Source organism: Caloenas nicobarica, chromosome 7 (genome assembly GCF_036013445.1).
Source record: "Caloenas nicobarica isolate bCalNic1 chromosome 7, bCalNic1.hap1, whole genome shotgun sequence".
Taxonomy (NCBI): domain Eukaryota; kingdom Metazoa; phylum Chordata; class Aves; order Columbiformes; family Columbidae; genus Caloenas; species Caloenas nicobarica.
Window position 1 is genome coordinate 9,102,102 of NC_088251.1, and position 22,056 is coordinate 9,124,157.

At 46.9% G+C, this 22,056-nt stretch overlaps 1 protein-coding gene across 1 annotated transcript; it reads right to left on the minus strand.

Moving 5' to 3' along the window:
* Positions 1-572: 572 nt before the first annotated feature.
* VWA2 (von Willebrand factor A domain containing 2) lies at positions 573-21,177 on the minus strand. Its single transcript, XM_065639357.1, has 13 exons — positions 21,126-21,177; positions 20,398-20,472; positions 18,236-18,369; positions 16,216-16,325; positions 11,287-11,481; positions 10,801-10,931; positions 9,969-10,101; positions 8,135-8,190; positions 7,631-7,738; positions 5,914-6,495; positions 5,034-5,585; positions 1,365-1,487; positions 573-640 (listed from the first exon to the last, which is right to left on the minus strand). The coding sequence occupies exons 1-13, from the start codon at positions 21,172-21,174 to the stop codon at positions 573-575; spliced, it is 2,316 nt and encodes a 771-aa protein (XP_065495429.1). The 5' UTR covers positions 21,175-21,177.
* Between the last annotated feature and the right edge of the window lie 879 nt (positions 21,178-22,056).

The following is a 22,056-nucleotide window of genomic DNA, read 5'->3' on the forward strand; positions in this document are numbered from 1 at the left end:
TATATTAAGAGAAGAAAGCAGCATGGACAACTTATAAAACAAAACAGAGGCTTATAATCAGTTCTCCTTCCTCTTCCTTGTACTTGCCTTTGTGCATGTAACAACCATTCACTCCAGCACCTGGCTCCCAGTGCATGATCTATGTTATCCCCCTTCAGCAGAAGCTCCAGAATTGCTCAGACTCCTACATATTTTTAGATTAACTCAAAGATCTCTCAAGAAGTCTGTTTAAAAAAAAAAATCCAGAATAAGAATCTGGATGAGGAAAATACAAAATGCCAAATAAATACTTGAACACAAATATTTACTTCGATTAAAAAAAATGAACGAGAGCACTTGGGAAGCCCAGTTTGTGCAATACAGGAACAGGGAACAGCCTCAGCACAGTCCCTGTGCTGGAGCAGCTCAATCACTGCCAAGGGCAGTGGTGGCTTTGGTGACTTGCTGGATCGTGCCTGCAAGTGGCAGTGAGTGTTCCCAGATGGGGAACTGGAGCACTCGGCACATCAGTGTCTCTGATCCGCATGTCTTCTGGTGTGCCAGGAGGCTCTGGAGAAGTGCTGCAAACCACTTCAACTCCGCTGCACGTGGGAGTGAAGAGGAAGGACTGGGGATCTTGGAGAATCACCCCGGAGCACTCCTGTTGCAGAAGAGAAACACAGACATGGGATAAGGGCTTTAGGACCAAGGGATAAGCTCATGCTCAGTCCATTAAAATACAAGAAGCATCCTCTTGGCCTTAGTGGACAAAGGTTAGAGAGAACTCCTAGGCTCAGAGCACAACACTGGGGGGAAAAAAAACAATTAATTGAGAACTTCCCACTATGGGCACAGGACCACGTCCAGGGAGCCAGAGGCTCATCACCTCCTGGCCATTGCTCCCCTGATGAAGAGACAAAGGGGAAGCTTTTGCACCACAGAAAGCACTGGAAGCAATAAGGGGTCACACTCCAACAGAGACAGCTCCCTCCCATTAAAAGGGAGCCAGAGCTTTCCACCTCAGGAATCACGGAGGGTTTGTTTCTTCTAGCAGGACTCTTGGAAAATGGGCAACAAACACAGTAGAAGACAACTACCCAAAATATTAGAATTTCAGGGGCTGCCCTCACAGTCAGCTCACTTAGTGAACATGTAAAACAGGACACAGCTTCTTCAGAGATGCCCTCGTTCCCCTCAGCAGCCCAAACCTCTCCACTTTCCATGTGAGAGAGGCCACATCAGCACCAAGACCCAGCCACCAAACAGCTATCAGAGAGTTAGAGCCACATTTCTGCCCAAGGGCGAAGTGGAGAATGTGGGATCCGTTCAGGGGTGCTGGGCAGAACGCATGACATCTGCTGTGGTTGGCATCTGCTGATCCTTACTGCTCTCACAGTGGGGTCCTTCCCAGCCGTGGCACTCGCAGCGGTAGCTCCCAGACCCCAGGATGCACGTGCCCTGGTTCATGCACGGGTTGGGTTTGCACAGGTTCACGGGGCTTTTTGCTTCTGCAACAAACACAAGCAGAATAGAAGGCTCAGGAACATCTACAGAGTGTTGATAGCTAGGACCTACGTCGATCGGGAATGCTGCAAAAATAACAGCAACCACATCCCAGACATCAGAAAATGCCATCTAGGGCTGATGGGATGGGAAAACCACATTAACACGGCAGAGGGTGCAAGCCTACAACCCTGTCTTGACACAGAGGACAAGCTCCTCTGTGTTTAACCTGGAGAAGAGGAAGAAGAATGGCTTTGTTCTGATCTGGAGGCTAATTTCCTAATAAAGCTTAAAAGACTGACATCATGTTAGGCTGAATGGCAAAGAAAAGCAAAACAGATCACTCTCAGCCTGGAGAAGAGGAGACCTCATTGCGGTTACAGCTTCCTCACAAGGAGAGGAGGAGGGCCAGGCACCAAACTCTTCTTTTTGGCAACCAATGACAGAACCCGAGGGAATGGCAGGAAGATGTGCCAGGGGAGGTTTAGGTTGGACATCAGGAAAAGATTCTTCACCCAGAGGGTGCTGGACACTGGAACAGGCTCCCCAGGGAGGTGTCCCGGCCCCAAGTCAGACAGTGTTCAAGAAGAGACTGGACAACGTCCTCAGACACACGGTGTGAACTGTGGGGTTGTCCTGTGCAGGGACAGGAGTTGGACTCAATGAACCTTGTGGGTCCCTTCCAACTCAGGATATTCTATGATTCCATGATCTCCAGAGCTGTGCACTGAGCACGGGAGCACCTCTAAAGCCCCCACATCCAGACGCTGACAACGCAGAGACACGTGCCCTGCTCCAAGTGGTTTACAACCCCAAACGCAACTAAGTTCAAACCCCACTTGGCTCTGGAGAGGACCCGAGTTTCCACCAGAGAGGAGCAAGGACAAGAAGTCAGGAAGAAACAGGGATGGCACAAATGGAAAACAACACGGGAGAAATATCTGGGTTTCTTTTCTAGAAGATCTGAGAGAAAAGCCTGCAACCATGGCCCAAGTTGTCACTAGCCCTGTTTTTGTGAAGCGTGTGACACCTTCCCCAGCCCTCTGAACACGGCAGAGCCCAGCAGGCAGCAGGGCTGGCAGTGTTTCGGGCTGCCTTGCTGTCAATAGGTTGGGTTAAGCAGCAGCATCCCAGGGGGATTTGCTTCCAGTCTGCTGGCAGGTCCACCACAGCATTGGTAATGGTGTGAAATTCCTCTGCTGAACAACTACACGGTGTAAAGGCTGGACCTCCTAGCTGTGCCTTTTGCTCTGTGGTGGAAAAAGCACACAGATGGAGTAGGAAAAGGGGGAGAAGGAAAAGTATAAATTCTATCACTATCCATCAGGATGGTTACTACTGCTTACAGAATGTTGTAATCATTCTCACATCAGCTCTCAACCCACATCTAAGATAAGCAAAATGATCGTTGACGTTCACTTTTTTGACAGTCAAATCCTAGATCTGAGACATCTCGATCTTTAGTTCCTGTTGATTTTGTATGAAGGCAAGCTGGGTTCAACATTTTTGTTGTCAGGAGACATCGCAGATGGGGTCCTGTCTGACAGTGTATCCCCAGAACAGGCACTTTCATTTTAGTCATAGGTTGGTAGAGCCACCAGCAATGAAAGCTGGAGGGACCTCTTGGACCCAACACCCATCTTCCAGGTGCTGGTTGCTCCCCAAAGAGCTTTTCCATGGTGCTCTGCTCCACGTGCCATGTGTCCATCGCTTCCCTCCACGGCTGCTCAGGAGGGATTTCTGGAGCTATTCCACCCAGACGTCATTTCTCTGACCTCCAGCCTACTGTTAACATGGTATCATCTAAAATAAGCTTCTTGAACTTCAGGGATTATACTCTTTGATGATCCCAAGAGCTTGTATTTCCATTAATCAGATTCATGTATATTTAACGCTTGGGATCTCTTCTCCTAGATCTCCGATTGTTTTTTTTTTCTGGTCTCCTTTCAGCTGGACCTCAGAATAAATATGATATTCCAGGTGTCCAGAGGCAGGGTATGTTTCTCAAATATTTTTATCACAAGTCATAAATTTTTGAAAGTCCTTTCACAGACAATGGTTCTGCTATGTCTGCAAGTCTTGGACTTGGAGTAGAAGACTGAATGAAGGGTTTATATCTTTATATCGCTCTTGGTCCCAGCCTATCTAGTACAAACAGCGATTACCTGCACATGAAATGAAAGCAGCAATTCAGTCTCAGGAAATGATATGTTATTACCCTGGCTCACTGAACCTTGCTGGCTCTTCCCCTTCATCTCTGGCGTTGTAGTTAATTTCATGGTACAGTAGATTGTTTTTATAATAACACAGCTGAAAATACCACTGCAATAGGAGCACATTGAAAAGCTCCAGGTAGAAATCGTCTGCAGGGCCTGCCAGGAGACCGGCTTCTCACCCTGAAGAGACGGCACTGTAAGTTCTTCCTGACCCTGAAGGAGCCACGGGCATGCCCAGAGATGAAAAGGACCTTTGATTGTGCCGTTAATCACATGTTGTGCTGCTCAAAGCGCTTCTTAATCTGATCTTACAAACGGGTTAAAACATAAGACCAAATTCCTAGATGTTAAACTGGGACTATTTTGGATAAGAAACAAGGCACGGCATTTTAAAACAGCGAGAGACTAGCTGGTGCAGCAAGGAATCAGAAGCACTTTCCCCACCACCACCATCTGCAAACAAGGTCTCCCGTCCTTTCTGAAAAGCTCATTTCCATCGTACACAGGCACTCACACTCAGCATGAAAATGTTTCAAACTTGAATTCTGAGTTGGTTTTTTCCCCAACCAGAGACTGGCCTGCAGAACTCAAGTTTTTCAAGGAAGTGCACCTTTTGTTTAGCACAAACATGATCTTTTACACAAATATTTGAAAATTCTTCTCTCTTGAATGCTTTGGAGACAAGAATTTGATCCTGCAAACAAAATCAATCACATCCTGTCTGAAGGCCCTGGGTTTAACAGTCTGCAGGTTTTGAATTGGACAGATTCTGAATTTAGGATGAAATCCTGTGCAACACAAACAAAATCTTAAGAGCTTATATGAAAACTGCAGTAGTGGGACACAAAGGAGGAACGAGAGTGATGAGGCTGAAACAGAGGTTTCAGACTCACCACTTTGTAGATGCCTGGGCACAAAGCTGCTGAGGGACACAGCACAGACCTCACTCAGGGACCAACACTGTTGGCTGCAGAAATATGTCCCCTTCAGCTCCCCCAGCAGCACTACTGTAATGCACAGCAAATTCTACAGGTTTAAACAACATCAGAAACCGAATAAACTTCTTTTTCTTTCAGATAAGGCAGAACCTAGACCTGTCAGGGCTGGAAAGAGCCAGTCACACTAAGCCTTGTCTCACCCACTGGACAGAATCTTTGGAAAGCTGATTCCTATTCCTATAGGATTCATTTGACAGTCATCAGATCTATGCCATAGCTTCCCCAGCCGTAAAATGCAAAAGGTAATATCAAGCTCACTTGGTAAAGCATCAGAAAACCTATGATAACAATGGCTGGTGGCACCAGCATAAAGAGTGAGGATGGGATGTTCTCTCACCTTCACAGATTCTTTCAATGATAAGGTCTTGGTAATACTGCAGGTCTTCATAGGAGGAGATGTGGATCAGGTAGTTGGGAGACCCAGCAACCCTTAGCAGCGTGTCCCTCTGTGCATCCCCAATGACAACCACAAACACCAAGATCCCGTTGTCCCTCAGCTGCTGTGCTGGGGCAGCTGCATCCTCCATGCTGCCTCCATTTGTGAGCACCACCACCACCTTGTTGACACCAGGTCTTGCTCCTTTCTGCACTGTCATCACGTCACCATAAATCCGCAGCAAGGCCCTGCCAGCAGAGGCTGAGTCCCCAAGGAAGGGCGCTTGGTCGACAGCTTGGAGGACAGCTGAATTGCTTGTGTGGGTGTCCAAAGCGAACACGGTGTGAGCTTTGCTACCATAGATGACGAGGGCAATTTGGGTGACATCCCGGTTGATGCTGAAGTGCGAACAGCTGCTCCTGACAAAGCCTCTCAGCCGCAGAAAGTTCTCCAGGCCAACTCCAGCCGAGGCATCCACTGCAAATGCCAAATCAAGAGACTGCGCCTGGCAGCCTGGATAAAGGAGTGCAAACACATTATTTTCCATAATATAATATATATGGACTCCTTTCTGACCAAAAAAAAAGCAGGGGGGAAAATGGTAGGCAGAATTAATCACTGCTGATCACTGACTCTGGAGGGTGATCTATGACCCTTTCACACCAATAGATCGAGATCCATCATAAAAAGCAGTGATGGAAGGTTAGCCCCTGAATTTATGACTGACACAAACAAAACGAGGACATTCATCTTTCTGTCCTTCCCACCTCCTCACTGGAGTTCAGCAGACCTCCTCGTGGGCTGACAAACTCACCCCTCAATGCTCATATCACAGTCTTACCTTCAGGATTGTCCACACTGCAGATTCTTCTCTGCAGCTCTGGGATCCTGTTGAACAGGTCCTGGGGGTCCAAATAAGCAATTGTGTGCTTTGGATTGCCAGTCACCTCTGTCAGCTCTGCTCTCATGAAGCTGCTGCCTACAGCGATCAAGAAGAGATCTTGGTCCCTCGCATACTTGGCGGCTTCTGCCACTGGATCCTGGGACTTGGAGTCAGTGAGCAAGACAACAACACGTGGGAGCTCATCCCGCACATCTGCAAAGACCGGGGCGCTCCTAAAACCATGCTGTGCAATGTACTGCAGGGCTCTGCCTGTCAGGGTTCCTCCTCCGCTGAAATTCAAAGCATCAATGCTCTTCATGAGACTGAATGCATCCTTGTATTGGCGCACTTCAATGGGTATCACGACGGTGTTATTGTACTGGGCCACTCCCACATTCATTGGCGCGTCCTGGCCCATCACTGCTTGGAGGAACCTCTTGAGGAACGCCTTGTAGCGCAGGAACCCTTCCAGCGTGACCTCCGCCGAGCTGTCCATCAGGAAAAGGAGATCCACACTGCACTCGAGGCTCAGCTTCGGTGCTGAAAAGGGAGACAGCAATTTATCATACGCATGGCAACAAGACAAGCATGCTGGGCACCTCTGCTGGGGTCTGCTGGAAGCCTCATGGTGTGGAGAAGGGACATCGTGTCCAGTAACTCAAATAGTTTGCCAGATGTGGCATGAGCTGGAAGACAACTGTGCCAGGACTGCGCTTTATTTTGGTTGGATGACACATAAGCCTTTAGAGACAGGAGGAGAGACAGGACACTCTGTGGGAGTCTGGGGAGATTCATGATGGCAAACTTCAAATTAGAAATGACAACTCCAGTCTTAGTACTCTGTGGAAAACACTCCAAGTTTCAATATCTCATATGCTGGAGAAAGGAGAGAGTCTTAAGCACTAGACCCTCATCTGTAACACCCTGAGACACTTTAAAGGGGGAGTCTTGATTCTGGGGAAAGTAAGTACCAAGCATTTTCTGGAGATCAGGACCTTCTTGGGTTTCTTACATTGAACTGCCAAAATCAGGAGTCCTTCCTGGGCCCATGTGTGCAAGGAAGGGACAAACAGACATCCCTGTGTGTCTCTCCCAGTTTCTCTGTTCTCCTGCTCACATGGCACCTGCACTTAGAAACAAAGGCAGCCGCCCCAGGGTGAGACTGTCGGTGCTCTCCTTATCTGTGATGTTTCTGAGCAGCAAAACCCAGTCACTGGGCCTGACACAGTCATAACCAGCATGAGAGAATCATAGAGCAGTTTGGGTTGGAAGGGACCTTCAAAGGTCATCTAAGTCCAAGCCCCCTGCACCAAGCAGAGACATCTTCATCTAGATCAAATTGCTCAGGGCCTGGCCTTCAGTGTTTCCAGGGATGGGGCATCTACCACCTCTCTGGGCAACCTGGGCCAGTATTTTACCACTCTTGCTGTAAAAAATTTCTTCCTCATGTCTAGCCTGAATCTCCCCTCCTTTGGTTTAGAATCATTACCCCTTGTCCAACTACAACAGGCCCTGCTAGAAAGTCTGTCCCCATCTGAGAACACTCAGCCTGTCTCCTGCAGAAAAACCCAAAATCTGCAGCCCAACCCCAGTCATCTCAGTGGCTGCGCGAGGGGCACCGCGAAGGCAGGACACGGCCCAGGAGGAAGGAGGGAGAGAGCAGCTTCACACCTACCGCAGTGGATGTCTCCTCCGTACCCCAGCGGGCAGAGGCAGTGGTACTTGTGCAGTCCGTCTGGGACACACGTGCCCCCATTCTGGCACGGCTGGGAGTCACAGGGGTCTAAAGGAGAGCAGGGAAGGGAAAGATGGGGAGTCAGCAGGGAGCCTGCCCCTTCCCGTCCTGTGCCAGCGTGAGCATCGCCTTTAGTGGAAAAGGAGTCAAACCTCCACCCCTCTTAGAATCATAGAATCATTTTGGTTGGAAGAGGCCCTCGAGATCATCAAGTCCAACCATAACCTAAATCTAGCACTAAACCACGTCCCTAAGAACCTTGTCTCTGGCCGTAAATACCCATGAGACAAAAAGAAGGGGACATAATACAGCTTCTTGCTAAGGATCACAATATCTTGCTCAGAACAAAATTTTTTCAAGTGAGAGCAGAAGCCCATGTTTTTATTCTTTAGTTCTTACCTTCCCTGCTTTGTAAATAAAATTTTGGAAAAGGCTAAGTCCTACCTGAGCATACAGTTCGGAAGCATCTGGATGGGTGTTTTATCAAGACTCTCTTCCACCTGAAACAGAAGGAATAAAACTTACCATGAATTTAAAGATTAACAAGGTATCTTCAAGCTTGACCTTACTGTGTTTTAAATGGAACAAATTTTCCTTTGAAAAGGCAATTTTTCAAAACAAGTATTTCAAAAGAAAGTGTCCATTCTGAGCGGGGTTGCAAACGAAAAAACATAATTTAATCAAATCTACTCTTTTATTTTTCAATTCTACCTTTTTACATTTAAAGATTATTAATGTATTTTTGAAGCTTAAATTATAGTTTCTTTTAGTTGCTACAGGAGATGTTAAACTTTTTGCTCTAAACTGGAATGAAAATAAAATTTTACAGCAACGAGAATTTCTTATTCAATATTAATTCTGGCATCTAACTTATCCCGTTGTAACAGCTAGTGGACAAGCAAGGTTTAGACGGGGAAGAAATCCCCAGTTCTCTGCTGAGCCTCCCACTGGGATTTTTCAACTGTTTCCATCATTTCCTTGCCCTAAAGTGGCATGAAAAAACCAAAACAACACCATAGAGCAAGAGTGTATATTTGCCACACATAAGAATGCAGCTAACTTTGGTTCCTGACAGTGAGAGGATTTCTGCTTTAAACTTGCATCCCTGTTAATCAGGTTTTTCTTTCTCCAATACATGCAGCTTCACCATGCCACTAATCTTTCAGTGCTCTGCATTAGGGCTGCTCAAACTCAGGGAAACTGTGGCCAAAACCTCTCTTTTGGGACGCTGTAAGCAAGCCAAGAGCTGCACTGCTTTCTCATGTTGGCTCGAGGTACAATATATATATCTGGAAAGGCTCCCAGCCATTAGGACACCTCTGAAATTGTCCATACAATCACCCCGCAGCGTATCTATGCAGCAGGACATCAATGCACAGCCCAGATCTGGGCTGGTTTTCAAACATTAGTCTGACCGCCTGATGCTCAAACAAACACATGAAGCACCTCTTCAAAGGAAAAACAACCCCTGCTACCAATTTCTGTACAACACCACTTTCACCCAGCTCTTTTTATCAGTAAAGAGAGCATGAAGCTGCTTTGCCCTTCACAGCTCATTTTTAAAGCATTCCTCCCATTGTATCGACTGCAGTGACAATTTTATTTGAAGGACCTGACATGGTTATGGGTTTTCAGCTCCAGTCTCCTCTCCCCGGGCAAGAGGACATTTCCCTCCTGCGGCTCGCTGCCATCGACCTGACAATGCAGCTCTTTGTGTGCCGCCTGGTTTTGGCACCGTCACGCTATGACTGGGGGTATTTTCTGCCAGTGACTGACGCCTCTCCATTGAAAAGTCCTTCCCAAGCCTCTAGCCAAGCAAAGGAAAAGGGGCTTCTCTGGAAGCACAAAGCCAGCGTGGACAAAAACAGAACCAGCACCAACACAGCGAGCCGAATCTAGAAACCCTCTGCAAAACAGCAGGTACAGAGACGTAAACTTCAAAGCATCTTGGCTCAACAGGTAGGAAACCGTACTGGTTTTGGCTGGGATAAAGTTAATGCAGAGTTAATGCCAATTCCATTTATAACCTTTTTAGTACTCTTGGGCAAATCATCTTCTGCTTCTCTGTCTCAGTCCCTCCTTTTACCATTTACTTCCCAGATCAGGCAGTGGTCAGATCAGGGGGAGCCTGTTCTTGGGCATAAAAACCATGTTTACATTAGTCTTCTTAGGGATCTTCATCACAATAAAGAGTCATTGTGAGATAAAAGCCTCATCACTGTACCTCTTACATCCCCTCTGCCCTGCTCACTTTTAAAGATGAGGGTGCCCAGCTCACCTGTAGAAAGGGCACAGCGATGCACGCACTGCATTTGGCTGCTTTGAGCCTTTCCAACACACGTAATTTCCAGCCAGCTCTTTCACAGTCTCCAGGGTCCTGCGTTCGCAAGGGTGGGACTCAACTTTGCAGCCTGTAGCAAACAACAAATCCAAACTAGGATCAAGGGCCTGAAAACACAAAGTCTGTGTGGGAGTGGAACACCGCTTTGAAATGGATTAGTTTTCCTCATCTACCTGCAAACAGCATATAAGGCAGTGCTTCCAAGAGCCCTCCATGAGGCCCTAGAGGACAAATTTTCTGTCAACAAGCTCACCAGCCTACTCTACTTTCTGGGGTGCTCACTCTTCAGCCTCCTTTGCGTCGCTATAAAACTCACACTGCTGAGTTCAGGGTTCAGCAATGACTTTTCAGCCCCTCTGGTGCCTTCATCATTCACATATTTGATTTTCTTCTACCTCTGGACCAGTCTGGTTCTATCTTTTCTACCTCTTGCAATCCCCTGGTGGCCTCCCCTATCACACAGCCAAGTCTACCAGAAGATTTAATACAACTGTGTTTAACCCTCTGTCTCCCATGACATGAGCAAGGACCAATATTGCCATTTCCAGAGGCGAACTGAGACACAGAAATATTACAGGATCCTGCAGCTTACAAGTGTTTGGGGATGTAGCTGGCAAGTTTGCCCTTCACTTTGGGCGCAAGAGGCAGGTGACCTCAAAGCGCAACATCTGCTAATTCCCTGGTAGGCTTTCTGACACTGCCTCATCTTTTCTCGCTCAGCGACACACTCAAAGCACAGGGATGGAGATGGAGCCAGGACAGGCGTTACCTGGAGCGTTAGTGCTGCAGACAGAGCCAGTCAGGGTGCTGTACAGGCCATTGGCAGCATCGTTGGCATCTCCAGCAAAGAGCACGTGCTGCTCGGTGGGCTCACTGGCCAGTGTGTGCAGCTCTTCCCACCTGCCAAGCAATGGAGGGGTTCAACCACTTAGTCATCCCCAAAAAACTGGGTATCCAAACAAATCCTGTGCAGCAAATAGCCAATGCAAAACGATGACACCCTTCAAACAGTTTTCAAGATCTTGGTGTGTTTATTCTCAGGCAGTGGCAGAGCTCCACTTAGCGGAAGAGCTTCCTTCACCCACTCTGGTCCTCCTGTACACCAACCAGTGTTTTCTCCAAAATTATGCTACTCTCCAAATTCTGCTCTTCTCTTTCCAAAATTCATATCTAGCAGAAGACCATCCCTCACTTGCCAGGACTTGCCATTTGTCTAGCTGGGCCTCCATTTCCAGCTGTGTGGAAAGTTTCCTACCTTGGAAACTTGATTCCCACTGCAAAAACCACGATGTGTCTCTCCTTCACCTGCATTGCAGGCATTGCAGTGCTGTCCTGGGACTTTCCATCCGAAATGATGATCATGACTTCAGGGACACTTGAGTTTCTGCCACCTGGGAACCCTTTGCGTAGAATGTACTTCAGAGCCCGACCTGTCTCTGTGCTCCCACCTCTAGAAAGAAAGGAGATAAAAATCAGAAAAGCAGAAATCAAAGCTCTTCTTCTGTTATTGAATTTACCATCTTATTTTCAAATTTCCACCCTCTGGTAGTGGGGAACTTAGTACATTTCTGCCTGTTGCCACAGAACACATCCACAGAGGTGTCCAATCCTGTTATTCTAGTCATCTTCTTACCCATAGGCCCCATCTACCCACCCTAACCTCCCTTATCTCCAACCCAGAGCGTTCTCCACAAGAGCATTCCTACAATCGGAGCAGGAATCACAGCTCTCAGATATTTATTTCCAGCTTTGACAAATGTCTCAACTGCTTCTGTTTTTCCATCTGAAAACTGTGCTCACTTCTTTAAGAGTTGTGTGGAAAAGCTGTTTAACAACAACCTCTTGCACAGTTCAAGCGGGCAAAATAGACAAAGACCAGCATCTCAAAGTGGTTTTCTTCCTCTTGACACACCAATGTGCTATACATTCTTGTCACATATCATCCCTTTCCCTCCATGGGACCTTCTGCTCTTCTTGGACCAGGAGCCAAGGCATGGAGCTCCATGTCCCAGCTTGTAACTGAGAGTCTGCAGACCAGCAGTGCGCAGAGAGCCTGTGCCTGTTCCTCCCTGGCTGATCTGCAGGTTAATTTGATTCTCTACAAAAAGCCATTTGTCCATCCTGTAGTAAAGCTCCTGAAAATACAAATGCTGAAAGCTTCTTAGTGTATACCTGGAAACTCAGAAGGACTGAAAATGAGGCATGCTTTTTTCAGGGCTTCACCAGTACATTTTATGCTAGGAAAGCAAACATTCAGAAAAGCCACCTGATGCTCCAGTTGTCTAAATTCATGCTAAACTCAATTAAAAGCAATACCCTCATCCAGCAGATTGCTCACCAGCAGTGCTGGTATGACAGGGAAGGTGCACCAGCCACTGACGTTCACACAAGCTGTGCCCCTCACTTCTCATTTTGGAGACAGGAGTCAGCTACCTCAATATTTTGGCAGCCCTTGAATTCTGCCCTGGAGAACAAAATGTTTCTGAGGTAGAAAGCAATTAGTTCAATACTCAGCAATCCTCCCAGTAGCAAGGTATTAAACCCACATGAGGACTTGGATGCCAAAGGGGGCACATTCCATTAGTGACATAAATCAGCAGGTAAGATGGGCTGCTGTCAAGTGTTGGGGAATGGCAGACCGAGCCTTGGAGCTGTGCAATAATTCCCAAGGAAAAGCAACCTTGAATGTAATTTTAGTAGAAAATAAGCTACAGCTTGCCAGGGAACAGCTTCACTCAAAGATGCTTTAGAAATCCTGAGACTAATTTCTTACAAGATTATTAAAAAATGAGATTTGCCTAGTGTTGGACACCTCCTTAACCCAACAGCCTGCCTGCCCTGCTGAGCCCATAGACACTGGAGCTGGGTGGTTGAGAGGTGTCCTGCACATGAGCACAGAGCCCCGGGGAGGGACAAGAGAGGTCAGGTCCCTCCGGCAGACGAGCGCACCCAAGAGAAGAGCTGCTCCCTGCAGGCAGCCAGGGTTGTGGCCAGTGTCCACACAGTGCTACCGTCCCTTTGGTGATGGCATACTGGATGTGAACTGGGAAGGAGCCCCTCGTTGCAGGGGGTGCTGAAAACACAGCAGAAGGGAACAAAAAGAAGAGTGCTATCCATACACAGAGGTCTAGGAGGGGAAGGACAAGGTGTGGTTGTTTTTCTGGGCTGCACGTTTACTGTAGTTGTTATTTCTGTGATTCTGTGATTCTTGCTAGTGAGCTCTGTGGGGCAAGGACTGTCCTCCTCTGCTTTCAAGACTTCAAATGACTGTTATCGATGTGTACACAAGACTGGGCTCCATGTTCTACTTACCATGAAATGTCATCAAACATGATATATAAAATGATAATCTCTGTCATGCTGAGGCAGGAATGATTACATTATGAGCCAAACAACGGAGATTTAAGTAAAAGCCATGAGTAACCTAACAGAGACCTTGGAGGGGAGGCAAGAGGTCTCTCACTTCTGTCTTGCAGAGTGAGGTTTGGTGGACTGTGCAGCTGGATCCTGGCTGCCACAACTCCCCATCTACCTCTCGCGCTCAGACTTCGGCCACCCAGGCACCCAACCCCTGCTGCCACACACCAGACGTGACTAGCTGAAGCTTCACACCAACCACCTGTGTTCCCCACTCAATCAACACCAGGCTAAGACCTCACTGCAACATAACACAGCGAGCAAAAGCTTTTCATCCACTGTAAAAACTGAGGGCAACTCGCACTGCAAGTTCTTCAGCTGTTGTAGCCAGCTTTGATCCCTGCCTACAGCACATCATCTCTTTTTGTTGTTGGAGGGCTAAACATCAGCGTATCTCAAAGGGGTAAATCCTGCATGGACACGAGTCTGTCTCTTTCTTTCTTGGTAGTCCTCCACCTGCACAACGTGAGAGCTCTCTAACATGCCATGCCTGGCTGGATGTTTGATACCAGAGAGAGCCCAGCTTCACCAGGAACACACTCCAGACCTGTTGATAATTAAGCCACCAGATCAGAGGAGACATTTCCAGCTGTCTTCTAATTCTGTCCAAGGACCTGTCTTGTAAATCACTTCCTACAATTGCCTTTTAGTGCTGCTTTTATTTCTATCCAGAGTAAGCAAAGGGAATCCAAGTGTTACTCCTTTCTTGGAGGCATCATGTTCTCCTTCAGCTGTGTTGACACAAGCACACCCCATTTTCCTTTCTGAACGTCTTTCCTTTGTTTTAACACTGGATTTGCTTGCTCTAGAAAAAGCATTTGACCATGTCCAAGTTCATTCTTTTCTGTCTAACCTCTGATTTTCACATAAACTTTTTATTTCAGTACCTCCTAGGCCCTTTTGTTTAGAACGTCATTCTTTAGGTGCTTCCTCCTCAACACTCCACCGTTCCAAAGCACACTCAACAACCATGTGTTCACTGCATGTCCAAATCTGCCTTTTCCTGGCCAGGTGTCAGTAGCTGTCAGACGCTTCAGTGAAAAGTGATGTGCATGAGGGAAAATATATTGTGCAGTCAGTTTGATGACTAAATCTTGATGAACTCAGTAAGCTGTGAACCCTAAGGATTCAAAAAAAAGTTAATAGCCTCTACACCAAAGCTCATTAAATTCAGTTTCTTATCAATTTGCATTTGGAGGTTCACTGTTTTTTGACACAGCAAATGTGAGTTTAAGGCATTATTACTCCAATAACGATTTTCTGAAGCCAAAGGAGTTGTGGACTTCGTCTGCTGCCTTTCCTCAGGAACAGCACTAAGGTGGTTTTTCTCCTGTAAACAGCCATTGGCTTGCATGAAACAAATTAATAAGAAATTCAGCTTCTCAGATTACCCTGAAAATTGGTTGAAATTGGCCAACAAACTCAAAAGCTATTTGGACAGAATTCACAGAGAGAGACCAGCAGTGTCCGAATCAATCACAAAAGCTTCACTTCGGTCCGGTACCGCCGCCTTTTGAGCGCTCTCACCTCCGCACCCCGAGCACGGGGCTGAAGTTGGGAAACGTCTCCCTGGCCAAAGTCTCATCAGAAACACATCAAGGAGCCTCTCAACCGAGATGTCAAACACCTCGTTTTTTTCAGAAGCCAACTGGAATCCATCCCTATTTTATCTATTTCGAAAATGTCAGCTTTTCATTTAAACAAGATGAAACAGCCGAGCACAAGGGCATTATTTCTGTTCAATCTGTCAGCGCCCACGTGCTGTCATCAAGGAGTTTCAGTGCCAGACACCAAACACTGCTTCACTTTCTCTGCTCTCACAGACTTTTAACCAACAGCCAAAGAGGAGGAATGTCTCTTGTTTTCTGCTAAGTTTTTCCTGTAACACTACACAAGAGGTTTTCTCAAGTTGATAAACTTATCGAAAGCAACAGAGCAAAACCCAGTCACCTGATCTTGCTTGAAAAAATTAAAAGTGAGCACATCTGCTTGTGATATGCACATCAAGCTGAGAGCAGCAGACATAGACGAGAAACGCCGATCTAACCTTTAGCCCTAATGCAGATCAGCTAACGAACGAGCAGACACCCGCAGGCCACACCAATACCTCTTCTCTCATCAAAACAAGTGTTATTTTGGGGTAGTTGTCAGATTCTTTGTAGATCTAAATATATTTCTTGGAGATGAAAAGTCTGCATGTTGAGAGGTTCTAAGGAGAGTGTTTCTTTGGGCTTCTGGCTCCGTTTCCTGAGGTCGTGGGAAGACATCCAAGTCTTAACACTCAGGAAGAAAAAAGGTTTCCGTCTGAAAACCTGATCCTCTTGAATTCAGCAGACAGATGGGCACAGATATCAAAATTCATCGCTATCTCACAGGATAAAGGAAATTGTAACCACCAAAAAATGAAGATGCGGACTGTCCTCCTCTGCTCAGCCACGTGAGAACATCACACTTGCTTTTCCCTGGAAGGATCTCGCCCACCTATGGCACAAACGGTCAGAAAAACCTGCCAGGAGGGTCATGGAAAACTCTCCCTTATTTACCACGTCATAGCAAGACACTGAAAACTTTCTCCCTCATCAGCTTTCACTGACAGAGACCAGGTTGCACGTTTTTAGCAGACTGTGGATTATGGACCACAGACAGTGTTCATCCACCGCCTGCCTGGGGGCGTCAGGTTGAGGTGAGAAGCCTGCACCTCAAAAACCTCTCAGTCCAGAGATCATTCATAGCCCAGAAAAAGAAAAAAGCTGTAAAATAAGCTGACCTGAACACGATCCTCTTGATTCTCTCTTTCACTTCTTGTTTGGTTAGATACAAATCCAGTGGGAATTCAAGGTGGGGAGTTGAGCTAAACTGTATCATTCCCACGCGGACCTGAAAGAAAAGGTTAAAGGTTGTGAAAGGTGCCTGTGAGACTTTTACCATTTTGATCAGTTTACAGATTTGAGAGCACTATACTGGATCAAGACAAACACTGTTCTGCATGTTGAGCCACTGGAAGTCAAAATGAACTTCAAAAAAAGAGAAAAAGAGCATAAACCACAGCACTACCTATACAGACTATAAGCAAAGCAAAAAAAGTTAATCTGCAAACAACAGGAGCCGCTGCTGCAGTTGCGGGCAGCTCAAGATCTATATTTATCCATTCAGAGCAGCTAGTAGCCTCAAGGACAGTAAGTTTATAAATAACACCTTTTATATCAAGCCTTTTATACACTGTGCAGGCAACCCTTCCACTACCAAAAGCAGCTCCCTCTGGCATTGAGCACAGTAGGCAACACAAAGCAATTATTTTTCCACTATCTCCTCTGAAACCATTTTCTATAGTTGAAAATGCCTGAAAATGCAAACAAACTAAAATGTCTGTATTGGGCAATACATCCAGAATATTTCACAGGAAGCCTTACAAGATGTTCTATGGAATGTGACAACTTCGAAGGTGAAAAGGCTACCAATTTTCAGCCTGGTCTACATGAGGGTTAAGAGAAATAGTAGGGGAAGGACGGTATCTAGAAAAACAAAACAAAACACACAACCCACCAAATCTGCAAATATTAAAGTTTCAAATTCTTTCGCCTAAGCCTACGTTGCAGTTGGTTCCTAGATAAAGTCTCTACTTAGTCTCTATTTAGTATGAGCCACAAAAGGGAACGTCCATTTAACCTGAGCCACCCAGCACCATTCAAAGCCTCGCACACACTCCTTATCTCCTCACCACCACTGCCCAGGCTGCGGAAAGCTGCCTGCGCTGTACGGCTGCAAGCTGACATCTGAAGAGTGAAATATTTCTTAGGTGAGAAAACGATGGAGGGGAATGGTGATTTCGGCTTCCAAAGGACTCTGCAACAGGGGCAGAGCAGCAGCTTTCGATTTTAGGACCCGGAGCAGTGGTAGCAGTTGGTCTGGAGGAGGATTTTGGGCACAAGTCTAAGCATCCCTGACGTGGGAATCAGGAGCAAACACAAGACCTGTCTCTGTTCCCTTGCTCCCAGACCTCTCTGAAGAACCACACACGGACCAGGGGTCCTCAAAGCCACAGCACCCCCAGACCACCCTCTGCCTCAGGTTCCTGTTCCTGCTACGCAGAGACCTCACGTCTGCCACATCCAGCAGCCCCAGCTGGCCAGCCCTCTGCTCTTCTCTGGTGAGCACCAGCACTAAAGTGCTCTGCACCACTAGCAGGTGGGGAGTGCAATGACATTTTGGAGACCTACAGCACCGTACAGATCCCCAAATGCCTTGGTATGTGTCTGGTGCCTTGCAATGAACTCCTTTCCTTCTGCCCTTTCGGCTTATTTTGGAATAGAGACCTTCAAGGAGAAGCAGAGCAAGCAGACTGTACCACTTACAACTGTACAGAAAGGTGATCAACTTGCCAGAGACTAATTCTGCAACTCTCCAGGGAAAAACAACAAAAAGATCCAACCATTTTAAACTATAAGCATCCAAACTAAAATAAAACTTGATAAAAAAAAAAAAACATAAACTTTAACTTGAAAGATTATAGAATATTTTATTCTATTTATAGTCTATCCTATTCTATATATATTCTATTATGTCTTTTCTCAAGACCAAATGGAACTTTTTAAAATCTGTGAAAAAATCAAGAAATGTTCTCCAACCACACTGCTTCACAAAGCTCCACTGCATCTTTCTGAATAAATACCCTAGCCCCATGCTGGCTGCTAGGCTGAATTTTGCAGTTCCACTCAGCATGTTATCACTGGCCTTCTCACACATTGCCAACCTGTTCGAAACTAAAATGAGATATTCTTGACACTCACCCTGTCTGGATGGATGTCCAAGGCATCGCAGAGCTTGCCTGCAAAGTGCTTAGACCTTTCAAAGCTTCCTTTGCCGATGCTGTAGGAGCCGTCCAAGAGGAAAAGGACATCTAAGGAAGCCGAGCACTGCATCACTGGGAGAAAAACAGACACGCTGTGAAACTGCACTTTATTAGTGTCATTCTCTGGGAGCAGACAGCCAACAGCAGAAAGCCCAGACAAACGGACTTGCTAAGGACAGACTGGGGCAGCCAGGCGTTCCCAACCCAAAGCCCTCCTGCACCCCTGCTCTGCAGAAGTGTCAGCCCAGCCCTCCCAGGCTGCAAGACTTTGACCTGAGATTTCGGGTCCCCAGCCTGGCTTTAGCAGCTTGGTTAAAGCGCAAGAACAACTCCAATGAGCCGATGCAGCGACACCGTGACCGGCAGAGCGAGCGGCTGTGCCAACGGGACCTGTGGCCTCTCCCACCCCAGGGCATGGACATGAATCCAGGAGGCGTTTGCAAAGAGTACAGAGTCCCGCGGAGCCAGATGTGTTTCATCTGCAGCACATTTTTCAAGACACGCTCTTATTTTTCTAAACACAGACTCTCTGAACAGCTCCGAGGCGCTGACAGAAACGCTCTTCACAAAAATCTGCCTTTTATCCCATCTTCAGAGATGTGTCCTTGTATCACCCCTGCCTGCATGAACACGACTGCTTCCAAGGTCCTGAGGTGCTTGTGCTGCAGTGAAAGCCCACAATTTCACTGGCAAAAATTGAAAAAAAAAAAAAAAAATAGGCAGTCTGCAGACTCTGAAGAGGCATTTTTCAAAGCATTGACACAGACATTTTAAGGTCACCTCTGCAGCATTTACTAGAACCAGCTTGAAGGGAAACCAAATCCACAAGCTCAATGCAGGGAGCAAGCACACCAGCCTTTTCAGAGCCCTTCTGGCCCATGCCTTTTCTCTATCCCCATTATTATCACCATCTTTTTATTATCACTACTTTTTTTCCAAATCATTCCTGCTAGCAAAAACCTGAATTTATAATTAGGGTTTTCTACCACCAGATTATGAGGGATTGAAAGTTGTAAAGCATTCCCTTCTGGGTCGCTGGTTCTCCCAGCGGGGCAGCCAGCCCTGGCCTGGAGCACCGCGGTGGGGATGAGCTGGAGCACGGCCCCTGCCAGCACCATCCCAGCTCGTCAGCCTTGTCCTCACAGCTCATCTGAACATGGAGATGCAACAACCCAGCCGCCTGCCCAAGCATGCTCAGAGAAAAATGCCGTGCCCCCATCCCGCCATGGGTTGGGATGGAGAAGTGGACTTCGGGGAGTTCGGTGGTACAAGGAGTGGGGAATCTCGGTGTTGCAGCTGCGCTGGTGCACGGCCACGGCAGAGACTTGTGCACAGGGTGTCTGCAGCCCACTAAAGGGCTCTGGGTGATGTGCACCAGTGAGAAACGTCCAAATACAGCACATCAGGGTGCAAAGTCCGAGCTGTAACATGGTGCTATGGGATGGGGCTGCAGGGCATGCCTGGCATAGGAAAAAACACTAATTTATCACTTGACAGACAAATAAAAGTAAATAAAGGCTAGCAGGAGAATATAATACAGTCTATAAGTAACCGATTGCATGTATATCACAAGAGCTGTAGGTGAGCATGGTCTGCTGGCCAGCCAGAGCCCAGTCATCCCTGCTCACGGCATCGTGGCTGTGCTGGCTTCACAGCCTGATTAAATCAGCCACATGAGAGGTCTGGTCATGAATCGAATCTGTAATTAAACACAGCTCCTTGAATCAGGATTGATTGAAACAGGCTCTGAAGGAACCGTCAGGAACACCAGCCAGTTGGCAAATAGCCGATTTTGGGCAAAACAGAGTAGGTCAGCATCCCAGAAGAGCTAATACCAACAAGGGGAAAAGCCAGGCTGGTGCAGAAGCTGCCACAACGCTTGTGCTTGTCGGAGCATTGCTGGGGACTTTATGGACTGAACGGGGTCCAATAAATAACATAAATAACTAACTAACTAACTAACTAACTAAATAAATAAATAAATAATAATAATAATAAAACCACACCAAAAAACCAACACGAACACATAAACACCACCGCAAGAAAACAAAAGAAGGAATTCAAAAAATAGAAAAGGCTTGCTTTAAAAAACAAACTTACACTGGCCAGCAGCTGAGATCTTCCTGATCATCTCCTGGTCAGTATGAATTTCTTGAATACCCAACACCAGCAAAACTGTGGGACCAAACAGATAATCAACCATCAACACTAGAAATCGCCTTAAAAAAAAAAAGGCACGCAGGCTTGAAACTATAGCGACTATAGCAGCAAAACCACTGTTTTGCTGAATAGCTTTCACACTTGCAGAAAATAACTTAGTGACGCAGCACGGCAGTGTCAGACAGGATCTACAGGAGGAAATTCCTTCTCCCCAGGACACAGAGAGCAGGAGCAAGGCCAAGGACCCAACTCCAGCACACGGGGGGACGGTCCCTCTGCTCACTGCGTGCAGGGACACAGAGCAAGAATGAGAGCTAGGCCAGGCTTAGGCTTCAAAGATTATAGTCATAACTACTGGAGACACCCAATAATTGCACTGGAGAAACTGATGAACTTTATGACATAGTAACATCAGCTTTTCCCATATCAATTAGACACTTCCTGTAAAAATCAGTCACACACATTTGAATTATCAGAAAAGCTGTTTCTCCAGGTATTATTTTCTCCCATTCTGTGTGAAACTATGCTTCAGAGGTTTATCCATAAAACTCCCAGAGAGGCACCAATTTGGCTCTCATTCCTCAGAACTAAGAACTCCAGCCAGAGACAGGGAAGCATCCGAGACCAAGACAGAAACCACTGATGCAAAATGACAACTTTAAACATACCTTGGGGAAGCAGGAAAATGCAGATGGACTCAAATGACAAGAGGTCCATGGTGACAAATCTGAAAGGAAAAAAAAAGGAGAGGAATATTAATTTAATTTCTAAAGTCAGTTTCTTTACCTGCAGCTGATCATCTCCGTACTGGGTGTCGTGTGTGATGAGTTCAGAAACGTTTGGTGTGAGAGGCAAAAGCAACTCCTACCCTGGGGAGAAGGGTGGGAAACAGATAGAAGGAAAAAAAAACAAAAATGAGGGGATCAGAGAAAATAAAGTCTGCCTGTGTACTCATCTCCTTTTCAATCAAAAGCAGAGAAAACGAGTTTTGCAGGGGAGGAAGGGACTGCCCAGCCTCCCCTCCTCCCTGTCCCTCCATGGCCACCCAGACTCGACTCTCATCCCTTCCTGCACCTCTTTCCTCTCACTGCACCTCCCTCCCAAAGCTGAGTCCCACCGGGGCCCCCACTGCTCCTGGGGAGCTGGTGGAGATCCAAACGCAGCTCCCCTGTCCCCCAGGACAGGGCAGAGCCACGTCCCCCCGACCCCGCCATCGCCTGGGGCTCCGGCTGGGACGCCCCGCTGCGGAGCACAGCAGAGGGGACCTGTCCCACGCCTCGGCCAGCGCTGCTGCCCGTCCTCATCACGGGGCTTCAACACCACCCAGCCGCAGGCTCTTTCATGCCTTACATTTGCTGAGGACCAGCTTTCTGGGGAGCCGTTTTCTATGTGTAAGTGTCCAGCAAAGTCAATTTTCTGCTCATTTTTCCTTCGAAATGAAAAAAGGCTGCTGTCACATCGTAAGTGGACTTCAGTGACACTTTCAAGCACGCCCAAATTTAAACCAAGCGTGTCTGGTAGAGGCCTTGGCTTTCTGTTTAAGTCAAGTATATTTATTTTTCCTCCACATTAAAAGCATAGAGCAAATCTGACCAGACT